General features: G+C 44.0%; 1 protein-coding gene across 2 annotated transcripts in view; it reads right to left on the bottom strand.

Moving 5' to 3' along the window:
* ADAMTS16 (ADAM metallopeptidase with thrombospondin type 1 motif 16) overlaps window positions 1–13,135 on the bottom strand; it is an 84,665-nt gene that overhangs the window by 39,647 nt on the left and 31,883 nt on the right. For both annotated transcript variants that reach the window (XM_083448556.1, XM_083448557.1), the window contains 2 exons: window positions 12,778–12,873; window positions 1,769–1,917 (listed from right to left, as the gene is read on the bottom strand). In XM_083448556.1, the coding sequence (XP_083304682.1) occupies window positions 1,769–1,917; window positions 12,778–12,873 (245 nt within the window). The remainder of the gene's footprint in view (window positions 1–1,768; window positions 1,918–12,777; window positions 12,874–13,135) is intronic.

Raw genomic sequence — 13,135 nt, 5'->3', positions numbered from 1 at the left:
TGGCCAGAGTGTTTCCCTCTGCATTTTCTGAAGATGCCTGAAACCTCTGTTACATTTTCTGGAAATCAGCCTGAACATGACCATGCCAGTTTTGCAGATACCGTGCAATGGAAATGCACTCTCAGCATCTGAACGCTCAAGGAAATTGTTAAGAAGTTGGTTTTGAACAAGGATAAGCCAAGAAAGCATCCTAAAAACATCTGGTTGAACTTTTGTGGAGCAGAAACAAATAACTACCTCCAGCGTGAAGTACTGGTTATGGCTGAACATAGGGAGGCCTAGGGAGACCAAGGTTCAAATTGCTGTGGTGCCACAAAGCCTAATGCTTGGCCTTGGGCAAGTCACTGTCCCTCAGTTTAACCCATATCTTAGTTTAACCTGTGAAGAGAAAGTAGGAGGCTATGCATAGCTCCCCAGAGAAAGGGTGTGCTTTAAAACATTTCCTTAGCTGTTTAAATGTATTTGCTGAGATTTCATGTTACGGGAAACACCCTCCTCTCAAACGTTTTTTAAACAATTGATGGTTTTTATATCTCCATAGTGCTCTTCCTCCAAGGAGTACAGAAGTAAGTCCCACTGAATTTTGCTCCTTTCAAGGAGCATGTGACGCTGTCAGTGTGGTACATTAGCAGTCAGACCTTACAAATGCACACTCTTGCTAGTTAGCATGAGAAGCAGCTACGTCCACAGAGCTGTATTGTTGGTAGGCAGATACTTAAACCATAGAAATACAATTGCTAGAGAGGACTCTGTGTTATGTCATTTCCCTTCCTCTCCTAGAAAGGAAAGAGCATATAATACTCCTCTCCCTCTCTTCCTTTGACCAACTTTGGATGCAGACATGCCTCTGCTCGCTGCATGTCTGAAGCTGGTTAAACTGTAAGTATTTTGTGTGCATACTTTTTTCCGGCTACTGTTGCTGTGAACTAATGAATGATTATAAAGTAAGTAAATCTTATTTTTAAACTTGCTTTACTAGCTGTTGCCTGATTCTTTATTAAGAAGGGTAAGAAGGGACAGTCAGCTCAGAACAGGGTTTGAAAGCCTAATTCCTATGCTTTTGTTGCCAAGGATGGGATTTTGAAACTCTTCAACCCACATGTGAGATAAATTATCCATTAAAACCCATCCCACAGTCAGATCACTGGTCTACTTGGCACAGAGATGTCTGATTCAACTAGCAGTAGTCCTTCATGCTCTCAGGCAGATGCCTTCCCAAACCTGTTAAAAACAAGATCCTTTTAACTAAAGATCCTGGAGACTGAAACTTAGGATCTTATGAATGCAAATTGTGTGCTGTGCTACTGAACTATGGAAAACTGTATCACAACACGTCTCAAATGGAGGTAAACAGAAGGCTCATCCATACTTCCACTTGCCCCACTGCTTTCCCCCAGGAAAACCTGCAGTTTGGTGCTAAATAGGAACAAATTGTAAGTTCCCTGTGGATTGACGTTTGTTCTGGTTTAGGAGTAAAGAGTGGGTTTTCCCGGAAAAGTGGTGGGGCAAAGGTAAAACCACTTGAACCTGTGCTTTCTGGGCACAGGAGAAGCAGAAGTGTGGACAAGCCCCAGTCTTGTGTTTTGCAATGTTTGCTATAAACAAGGAGAGGCACCCAGTGAATGACACTGGTGAAGCACACTATTGTGCCCTTGTGCCTTAGCTGCTGATGCAAGCCATTACCCATAACTAAAGAAATGGTTATGGCTTTGCAACATCTGGCTTATTCCACCACATTTAGACTTGAAAAAAAGAAACTCGCAATCACCTTGGATTCGTACAATTTCGCTCTCGGTGAGATATGCCTCCTCCGCAGGTTCTGGAACACGATGACCACCGGGACCACTCTGACCACTGTCCGTGGGTTGGCTTGGGCCCTTCATCGCCATACTTGACACACTGCCCTCCACGGCACCACTGAAACGTATAACGTGTTTGCGGATGTTTGCTCATTGCTCCATACTTTCAAGTGCAAATTATTTTGCATCAACACCACATGTCTCACCAACAATGAAGCCACCTCACTTATATTATCTATCTCACCCAACCACACAGTTTTAAACTTTGTTTAATACTTTCTGACTTCTTGAGACTGCTTTTTAGAAGCTCCCTCCTGCTTCAGTTATGGACTGAGGAATCCTGACTCCCTGAACTGGAGGGAAGTGATTAGTACTGAGTGGAGTTGTCACCCTGTTTGTAGACAAAAGCTCCACTGGGTGCAGAAAGGGAGCATTTGCCAGAGAGGCTCCTGCTACACTGTGCTAAACTCTACGAGCATAGATCTACCCCCAGCAATGTGCTGAGTGCATGTAGGGCAGCAGAATCCATGCACACCCTACCACCATTGTATGTTTTCATTGGCAATATTCATTGGTATGCGACAGACACCCACAAGTTGGGAGGTGGAGCCTACTGCCACAATGTGTCCCCACTTTGTGCATTAATTGAAACAACACAGGAGAGGACATATCTTAGCTGCTGAACCGCAGCCCTGATATGCAAGATTTATACATGGATTGTATAAATTGTGAGCATTTCTTAGCTTTCAGAAGTCCTGCTAAGACTGAGATACAAGTTAAATCACAAGAATTTGGGTGTTTAGGCGAACTCCCTTGAAGATTTATGCTTTCCTTTGAGACACCTGGACTGTATGTCCAAGGTCACACTGCTTTTCCAGGAGACAAAACAACCAAGTGTGTGTTCCATTTCAGTGTCTCCTAGCCTTCACTTGGGAAGTCAACACACTTTTTGGTATTTGACGATTTTGATGAGGAAAGTAAGCAAACCACACAGCACCAAACTATTTATCCAGGAGAAATACTGGAATTCGTTTTTATTTTTTTTTGCAACAAATGGGATGTATGTACACCAGCAATCTGTGGGTAGGGAGGGGGGTAGAAATTAGATTTAAGTTCACATTCAAAGGTGGATCTACCCAATCCACACTTTCTGAAACAATCTGAGAACTGAAACTTGCCATCCTTTAAAAGTCACATGAGAAGGGATGCGGGTGGTGCTGTGGTCTAAACCACTGAGCCTAGGGCATGCCAATCAGAAGGTTGGCGGTTCGAATCCCCGCGACAGGGTGAGCTCCCGTTGCTCGGTCCCAGCTCCTGCCAACCTAGCAGTTCAAAAGCACGTAAAAGCACAAGTAGATAAATAGGTACCGCTCTGGTCGGAAGGTAAACAGCGTTTCCGTGTGCTGCTCTGGTTCGCCAGAAGTGGCTTAGTCATGCTGGCCACACGACCCAGAAAAACTGTTTGCAGACAAATGCCAGCTCCCTCAGCCTATAGAGCAAGATGAGCTAACAACCCCAGAGTCATCCACAATGGGACCTAACGGTCAGGGGTACCTTTACCTTTAAAAGTCACATGTCCCTTAATTTTGCAATGCAGTTCTCCAGGCAACTAATGCACCCAAAAATGCATATACTGGGATAAAGTGTCCACAAAAACACATAGTGAAAACAGTGTCCAAAAATATAATAAGGAGAATCAATTTGCAAAAATGTATAGATTAGGAAAAACTGCATATAAAGATATGAATGTTCAGAGGTATTCATGCTAAAATGTTGATGGATTTTCTTGAGGGCTTAAGAAAGAAAACCAGAAGTTGATTCAGAAGTGACAACTGGAAAAATGAGAAATGAAATTGACACCCTGCCTAGGTTTTCGGGAGGATGTGTGTGGCTGCTGCTGCTCCTTACACATCACCCCTCAGGTAATGTTTTGCAAAGAAATGTGGGGTGAGATGTGGTATTGCGTGTCGAGGTCCCCAGGTCCACCCCAAATAACTCACACATCACACAGAAATTTTTGTTTAAGATTTTTGGCATAATTTTGGCCACAACTTTATTAAAATACAAATTTGTGAGTGGTTGCGTAGGCATTGGTTGCGACTATCTGCCCCCACCATGGGGGACAGACTGACATTCCGCACGATGCGAAAGTCAGAATGGGGGAATACACTTGGGGGTTACGCGGAGCAGGGAACCTGCCCTCACCCCAAATGCAACCAGGAGCTCATTGCTATGGCCCGAGCCCCCTTGACAGAGTGGACAAGCAATAGTTAGCTCCCAATTCCTTTAACAGAATCCCTTGCAGCAGCAGCATTAGAGGGGCAGGCACAGCCAATCCATGCCCCTCAACCAACCAAACCATAAACCAATGCGTAACCGCGAACCTTACAAGTTGTGACGATTTGCTACGCAGTAGGCAAAACCAAATGGCCCCAGCCAATCAGCCAGATGGACAAATTCCTACCAGGCCCCCGCTCCAAAGCAGACGACCCCATGACAGGCAATAGCAAGGTCAAAGCGAACAACCCTAATTCCCTAATTCTAGGGAGGGGGGGACGGGCAATCCGATGCACTGGCGAAAAGAGGAAGCCCTAGCCTCGTGCAAGGAGTTTTAGTATTTCTGGCTGTCAATCAATAAATGGCAACATTAACTTCTTCCCAACAACAAGGGAAGCCCCAATCGCATCAGTGGTCAACAATCAATTAGCCCGCCTTCCAACTTTGGAGTGTCCTGAAGGCCCCCACCGCAACACGTGCTCTCCATGAAGGAGAACACGCTTTGCCACATTCAGCACTTTAGAATATCTGCCTGGTGGCCCAAGCAGAAGTTCTCCTCCTCATGTGATTAGAATCAGTGGAGATACACTAGAAAGGTCCACCACCTCTGCCACATGCCTTGGTGCTCAGGTTTCCTATTCTCCATGCATTGAAAGTAGAAGTCTGCACTGAAAAGCCCACTGAACTCCTTTCATGATTTATAACTCAGATTACGCACAGTTCTGATGTGTACTGTGAGCTTCTCTCACTGCATAGAGAAAAGGGATTCTGTTTTCCCTTAGCTGGGAACTGTGCAACAAGGTTATTACTGGCATTTTCTTTCTTTCTTTCTTTTTTTCCTAAAGCCAATACATGCATCCTGCCATTTTTCAATGTAAAGAATTAGAAAGATCTACAAATGCACACTTGTTTCCCTTTGGTGTCCTGTGCCCTTGTTAACCGCCAATCAAGCTGAATATTCAAGTTACTCCTGCTAAAGTATTTCTGGCTTCAGATCATGGTCTTAAAAAGGGGCTTTGCTGTCACTGTCTTGCTTCGTTGACATCTCTAATTTACGACCCTTTTTAAAAAAAGCTTAGTCAGCAATGAATCAGAGTTCAAAAGGAAAGCTAAATCTTGGAAAGGGGGTGGGCTGTCTGCACCATTCGACTAGACCATCCTGCTCAAATTCCAGGAATAAAATAGAAGGCAACACAGTGGCTGCTGATCTGAAAAAGCTCCAGGATTTGGGTGCCCTTGTCCCACGGCTCTTCAGGTCCTTTTGCCCAGCTGCAAGTTTCTCTGCTGAGTTCTCTGGCCTCATTCATATGTTACCTGGAGTGGTGTGGCTGCTGCTATCTTTTGATTGCTCTCATGCTGCTCTTGGTAACTTCCAGTCCAGTGTGATAAGGGGGAATTGTGAGGTTTTGAATTATGCTAGCAACCTGGGCGGGACGGAGGTGGCGCTGTGGTTTAAACCACTGTGGTGCTTGAACTTGCCGATCGGAAGGTTGGCGGTTTGAATCCCCATGACGGGGTGAGCTCCCGTTGTTCGGTCCCAGCTCCTGCCTACCTAGCAGCTCGAAAGCACGCAGTGCAAGTAGATAAATAGGTACCGCTCCGGCGGGAAGGTAAATGGCGTTCCCTGTACTGCTCTGGTTTCACCAGAAGCGGCTTAGTCATGCTGGCCACATGGCCCAGAAAAACTGTCTGTGGAAGTGGACAAACGCCGGTTCCCTCGGCTTGTAAAGTGAGATGAGCGCCGCAACCTCAGAGTCGTTCATGACTGGACTTAACTGTCAGGGGTCCCTTTACCTTTACCTAGCAACCTGGGCATTGCAGGCTAGGACACAACCATGGGGTTCCCCACAAAGCACAAGGGTAGAAGTTATCAGGAGTAATGTAGGCACAATCCTGCCTTGGCAGATAGTCATGTCTCTCGAGGAAAGGCAGAAATGGGGTATGATTATCAGTAAACTTATGATTTAGCTTCTCTACCCTAAGAGAACATCTAGCAGAGGTGCACCAGGCTATAATCTGGTTCTGGGCCTAAGGCAGAAAGAGAGAATCTGTGGCTCTCCAGATGTGGACGACTCCTCAGCCCTAGGCAGCACGCCCAATGGCCAAGGATTATGGGAGCTGTAGTCCAGTAACATTTAGAGGGCCACAGGTTCCCCATGATCAACCTTGGAAATCCCCAGAAGGGAAGCTGCCCTCACAAGTTGCTACTTAAGAAGGTTTACTTCTCTTTAAAATAGTTCTGGTAGATCCAAACTTAGGCCTCATCTCAACTTCCTTTGGCACTGTGCTTTCCAGGAACAGATATGCACTTTAAAGTTCCCTGTTTTTGTCATTTGTCCCAGAGCCTTCCCTGGGAAAACTCGCTCGTTAGTGCTGAACTGGAGCAAGTGTCAGAATACTGAAAACCTATTTGCTCTGATTCGGTCGTAAAATGTGAGTTTTCCTGGAGAAAGCGCCAGGAAACAAACACAAAAGAAAGTCTGGATGAACCCTCAATCAAGCTTAGAAAAGATTCATTATAAACAATAGGAAATAAGTTATTTGTGATCATCTGTGTAGTATTATAAAATAAAATAAATATAAAAATAATATGAGGGGAAATATCCAAGATTATTTAACATACTGCCATCACTATCTAAAAGAAGAAAGCAATAATTCTATACTATCTAACACTGCCCAAGATAGTATGGATTTAATCCACTTAGATAGAAAGCTGCTATTGATTAGCCGGCTGACTCCAATTCTCACAATTTTTAATCATTCACTTAACCTGATTATTTCCCAACATCCCAGAATCCACTCATCAATCAGTGGTAGAACTGGAGATTTCTGTATCTTTGCCATTTCAGTTGCTAATGTTGGAGAAACTACTTCCATATGTGATTTCCTTAGAATATGATAAGGATAACTAAAAAAAATAATCCTAAAGAAATCCATTGGCAGTTGATAAAGCCACAATTTTTAAAATTATCTGAATAGTTTGGTTCCGAAACTCCTATGCAATTGCACAACGCTAGGAGCAGCGAATCAAAGTCCAGGGAAGTTTGCCTCCAATTGCCTCTTCCTTCAGAAATACAATGAAAGCTATTTGCAATCCACTGCATGGAGATTCCCTCAAAACTAAGTTCATCCACAAAACTAAGGTCATGGCACGTGAAATCAAAAATACCCTTCCTTTCAAAGCCACAAAAGGGAACTCTCTATATCGACAAGCCAGTCTGCTACATTCCACATGGGAAGGCAAATGGGTTCCCACCAGAATTGAACTATTTGTCCCGGGGATAAATGTAGCTTTCCAGATGTTGTCGGACCATCCCTCATTACCGGCTATGCTGGCTGGGGTTGGTGGGAGCTGGAGTCTGACAACATCTGAAGGGCCACAGGTCCCCCATCCCTGGCACAAAATGTACATGTCTGAGGCAAAGTGGGTGACACCAAGACACAACAAGGAGATAGGTCCAGGGCAAGTTGCTTCGCTTCCAGACATGGTTTGCCTTTGCTCATCAGTCATGATGTGTAACTCATGCATACACCCAAACAATCCTGTATGAAGATGTAGGCCTCTCAAACCACCACTTTGACTTAGCCAAAATAGGAGTGAGGAATTCAGGAGAGTTTGCATCAGTCAGCGTTCAGTAGTGACACTGAATGTTCAGCCTGAACACTGAGGTCCAGCTCTGAGGGCCTTCTGGTGGTCCCCTCACTGCGAGAAATGAGGTTAGAGGGCAGAGGGCCTTCTTGGCAGTGGCGCTTGCCCTGCTGAATGCCCTCCTATCAGATGTCAAGGAAATAAACAACTACAGTGGTACCTCCAGTTGCGGATGGGATCAGTTCCGGAGCTCCGGTCAGATCCCGAGGTTTCTGCAACTGTGGGGACTGCTTCTGCGCATGTGCGCTTCTGCGCATGCGCGTGGTGCAAAACACTTCCGGGTTTGCCGCTTTCGCAACCCGAAGTTTACGTTACCCGAGGATAACATAAGCCGATGTGCTACTGTACTCGACTTTTAGAAGACATCTGAAGGCAACCCTGTTTAGGGAAGTTTTTAATGTTTGATGTTTTATCATGCTTTTAATATTCTGTTGAGAGCTGCCCAGAGTGGCTGGGCAAACCCAGGCAGAAGGGTGGGGTATAAATAATAAAATTAAATCATCATCATCAACATTATTACTATGAGCTGGCCTGGTAGAGAGAGCAGGGGGAGGCGAGCCAAACAAAATCCATTGGTTTTACTCACTGTACCCAACATGCAAAATGGCCTTTCTAAATTTCAGCAGGACTCGCACCCGTAACTGACTCTGTACTCTTCATATGTAAAATATAAGATGAAGAAAGACTGAGAAAGCTTGCTAATATAATTCTGCCGTGAATGCCTTCTGTGCAGCATATGTGCCCTGATCCAGAGATGGTAATCCATGGGCGGAAGCAGGATTCTGTGCATGGATCAGAGATGGTGAGAATGTTTCAGGAGCACAGCTTTATGCAGGCATTTTCCGTTATGGCCAATCTGTGCATTCCGGTTAGGGAAGTACATTAGAATGTTCATCCGTTTGAAAAGGTATTTAAATATACCTTTCTGAAGAAACCAGAGGCCTTTCTCCTGAGCATGGTTGGCCAATTGGTGCCAAAGAAGGATAGAACTTTTTTTATGTATGCAACAACAGCAGCAAGAATACTTATTGCGAAGTATTGGAAGACACAAGATCTACCCACCCGGGAAGAATGGCAAATGAAGTTGATGGACTACATGGAACTGGCGGAAATGTCTGGCAGAATCCGAGACCAGGGAGAAGAGTCGGTGGAAGAAGATTGGAAAAAGTTTAAAGATTATTTACAGAAATACTGCAAAATTAATGAATGTTAAAAGAATGTTGGAATGAAGTTATATGGCTTTAGCAGAAATGTTATAAGGATTTAAGTATAAATAGATTAATAGAATATTATAGGTAAAGTAAGGTTAGAATGTGTTAATTATAGGACAGAAAACAGAGAAAGATGGAAAGGAATTGCTGAAACAATTGATAAAAGTGGAATACAAAAAGGGAGGTGCGAGGAGGTCGGTGAAATAAGTGAAGGAAAGACAAGTTATTGAAATTGTTTGAGTGTTTATTGTTTTTGTTTGGTTTTGTTAGTTTAAGGTGTTGTGTAGTGTCTTTGTATTGTATTGTATTGTTTTTTTGTTTTTGGTTTTTTTGTAGTGTTTAAATTGTTCAAAAAGTAATAAATATTATTTATATATAAAAAAAGAATATTCATCCGTTTGAAAGTACTACAGTTCTGCTATGTAACTTCTGTATTTGGATGAATGCACAAGCCTGCTTCTGTCTGTGAATTACCCTTACTGGACTGGTATTTAAAATCTTACATTTCAAAGTAACAATCCACAGCCACCTCATTAGATTTCTCTGTTATTGTTATGGATTAATCTCAGGCATGACCCCCTTTTGCTTTGAGAATGAGTTACGATTTACGGCAAGTGAAACTTTAGAAACTGAAAGTAGGAGAGTGCAGCAAGGGAAGCAAATGGACTGTACACAATATACCATCTGATTTATAGGTGAAGTAATCTATCTGAGATTAATTGTCCCTGCCTGTTATTCTTGGACAAAAATAAAATAAAAACTGGACCCACCACTTCTCTTGGGACTGTCAGTCAGGATTACACCCAATTTAACCTAAAAGCACATGTTCACTTTGATGTGAAGATCTTAAACTGTGTCTGTCTGCCTTCATCTTGACAAGTGCTTTGTGTATGATATCCTTAAAATCTAGTCTGGAGTCAAATGACTCAACAGTTCAGTTTGGAAAAGGAGAGTGATATGATATTTCTTCTTCTAGGAACTGGAGCTATCCCTCCTTCGAGTCATCGCTAAAGAGATCAACTACGTTAATCTGTTTGGATTAGTGGATTATCCGGAGCCCTTTCTCACCTCTTTATGGAAACATGTAAGCCACACAAAGCCCATCAAAAATGTGAAGAGGGGAGACAAAAAAATCCCTGCATCACCCAGGTCCACACTGCTCTTCCTCTCCATAGGGGAGTGTGGCAAGAGGTGGTGCCAGTTTTGCAGCAGGGCCAAATTAATTATGGCACCATTTGTGCAATTAGCACTGGCATGAATTTACACTAAAATTAGCAACTCTATGAATAGTGGCAAACCTAGACAGCATCTTAAAAAGCAGAGACATCACCTTGCCAACAAAGGTCCATATAGTTAAAGCTATGGTTTTCCCAGTAGTGAGGTATGGAAGTGAGAGCTGGACCATAAAGAAGGCTGATCACCGAAGAATTGATGCTTTTGAATTATGGTGCTGGAGGAGAGTCCTGAGAGTCCCATGGACTGCAAGAAGATCAAACCAAACCATTCTGAAGGAAATCAGCCCTGAGTGCTCACGGGAAGGACAGATTGTGAAGCTGAGGCTCCAATACTTTGGCCACCTCATGAGAAGAGAAGACTCCCTGGAAAAGACCCTGAGGTTGGGAAAGATGGAGGGCACAAGGAGAAGGGGACGACAGAGGATGAGAGGGTTGGACAGTGTTCTCGAAGCTACCAGCATGAGTTTGACCAAACTGCGGGAGGCAGTGGAAGACAGGAGCGCCTGGCGTGCTCTGGTCTATGGGGTCTCGAAGAGTCGGACATGACTAAATGACTAAACAAGAACAAATGAACAGTGGGGTTTTTTAAGTGTCGAGATTATGGTGAGGGAGGGAGGTGACTCCAACCCTTTGCTCCCCACTATAGACCTAGGCTGAATCGGGTCTCCCAGATTTCCTCGAATAAGACTACAAATGGGGCACCCTTCTAGTGTAAACAGTAGTGTTTAAGCCCTCTTCCCTTCTCCATCAGGGTGCCAACCTGTATCTCACATTAACACTTAAAAAGCACAACACAATTGCTAATTAATACAGAATGAATTTTGGGGGGTGGTGGTTAATTTGGAAAGAAAATTAACCCTCAGAGTTAACAGCATGGCCAGCTTGTGTTACTAAAATGTAAAAGTGGCCGTCACATAATTTGAAGTTTGGACCCCTAGTGACTAAGTGGTGTTACTAAATGAATAGCTTAGTAGATCATACTCTCAGGAGATTGGGAGGGTAGAAAAGCAATGAGGAGGCAGAAACAGTACAGGGTATGGAAGAGAGTTTTCCTTGTGGTGTGGCTGCCATCAAAATGGTGGTTGAATGGCTGAAGCTCCACCTTGGGCCAGGGGGATGGTCAAATGCCCCCCCCCAAGTGAACCCATGCAATTACAGTGGTGCCTCGCAAGACGAAAAGAATCCGTTCCACGAGTCTCTTCGTCTTGCGGTTTTCTTCGTCTTGCGAAGCAAGCCCATTAGCGGATTAGCGCTATTAGCGGTTTAGCGGGTATTAGCGGCTATTAAAGGCTTAAGGGATTAGCGGATTAGCTGCTAAAAGGCTATTAGCGGCTTAGTGGGCTTAGTGGATCAGCTGATAAGCGGCTTAGCGATCAGCTGTTAAGCGGCTTAGCGATCAGCTGTTAAGCGGCTTAGCGGCTTGGGAAAAGGGGGGGGGAGGGGAAAAAACCCCGCAGGAACTCGCAAGACATTTTCGTCTTGCGAAGCAAGCCCATAGCAAATTCGTTTTGCGAAGCACCTCCAAAACGGAAAACCCTTTCGTCTAGCGGGTTTTCCGTCTTGCGAGGCACCACTGTATATGGGAGGTACCTACACTATTGCTTTATCTCTAGGGCCCAGTGATGCTAATGTGCCCCCCCCCCCATAATCTATTGGATGCTTTTCAGAAGATAAAACATTTTCACAGTAGTGGGGAATCCTGATCAGCAGCCAATTTTTAATGGCAGCAACATGGCAACAATGAATATTTGAATTGGGCCTTGAAATATTAAAGTTCAAACTTGCTTTTGATATGTTGCATGGAATATGAAATGTATAGGAATATGAACCAGCTCTGCAAGAAAAGTAAAGATACCTTTGGTTTACATATGTGAAAACGGATAACCCTCTTGCTAAGAATAGAGGAAATGAGGGTTTCCTAGTAAATTGTGAATGGAAGTTTACTCATTTAATGTACTGCAACTTGTGATGAAAAGGTGTCAAAGGGCCCTTTATTTTTCTTTATTGTTACAAGGTTTTTTGGTTTTTTTTTCCAGGTGTATTTTGCAACATGTCATTGATGCAATAACAGCACATTCGTGTTGGATGTATACTTGACCACCCACCCGTCATTCCCCTTTACTAGCTGCTATGTGATGCTTTTGCACTAGAGGGGCACTCCTGCACAGCAAAAGCAAGGCAACAAAATAAAATAAACCAGAGCATTTCAGATATAAAATGTTACAGGATTTCAGCAGGCAATTACCTGCAGTGACTGGAAATGAAGCAGCATGTCTGGCCTGAAACAGAATACTGTTTCCTGGCACCAATGGTGCTGACAGCAGGATGGAGTAAAACCATCCCTGACACCACCATGAGCACAAATCGTTAGGAGCACAGTATAAAAGGGATGTCCTGAGAGGCCCGCAGAGAGAACCCCCTTTACTCCAGGGATGAGGAGTCTGCGACCCTCCACCATCCCCAGGTAGCATGGCCAATGGTCAGCGAGGATGGAGGTCACCTGATTTCCCACTCCTGTTCTACTCCCACAATCCCGTTCTCTTCTGTCACCATACCATTTCCACACCAAACCATTGCCAAACTAAAAACAAACAAACCTTCCTTACCATGTCATATCCACATGTTGTACCTTCTGCAGCTGGCATGAATTTGGTTTCACATTTTCTGCCGATCCGATGGCACCACAATGCTTTGCAAATATCCTAAATGGGGGGAAATGTCAACAAACTGAAGTCGGCATTTAATTTCTGAATGCATCCACTGTTGCGACTAAAAATGGCTAAAGCAGAGCAAACTCATGCTGTTGATCATGCCCAATGGTCAGTTGACTCACTATATAATTTTCAGTGGTAACACCTCCATGTGGAGGTACATTTGACCAAAATTAATGGGGCTTCTGCCCACATAATCTCACATCAAAATATCAATCTACTAGATGGCTGAAGCTTGTGCAGTGTAATCGCT

The sequence above is a fragment of the Podarcis tiliguerta genome (genome assembly GCF_965153285.1).
Source record: "Podarcis tiliguerta genome assembly, chromosome: 7".
NCBI lineage: Eukaryota > Metazoa > Chordata > Lepidosauria > Squamata > Lacertidae > Podarcis > Podarcis tiliguerta.
The sequence above is the reverse complement of the archived record's forward strand: the minus strand, read 5'-3'. Positions and strand labels throughout refer to the sequence as shown.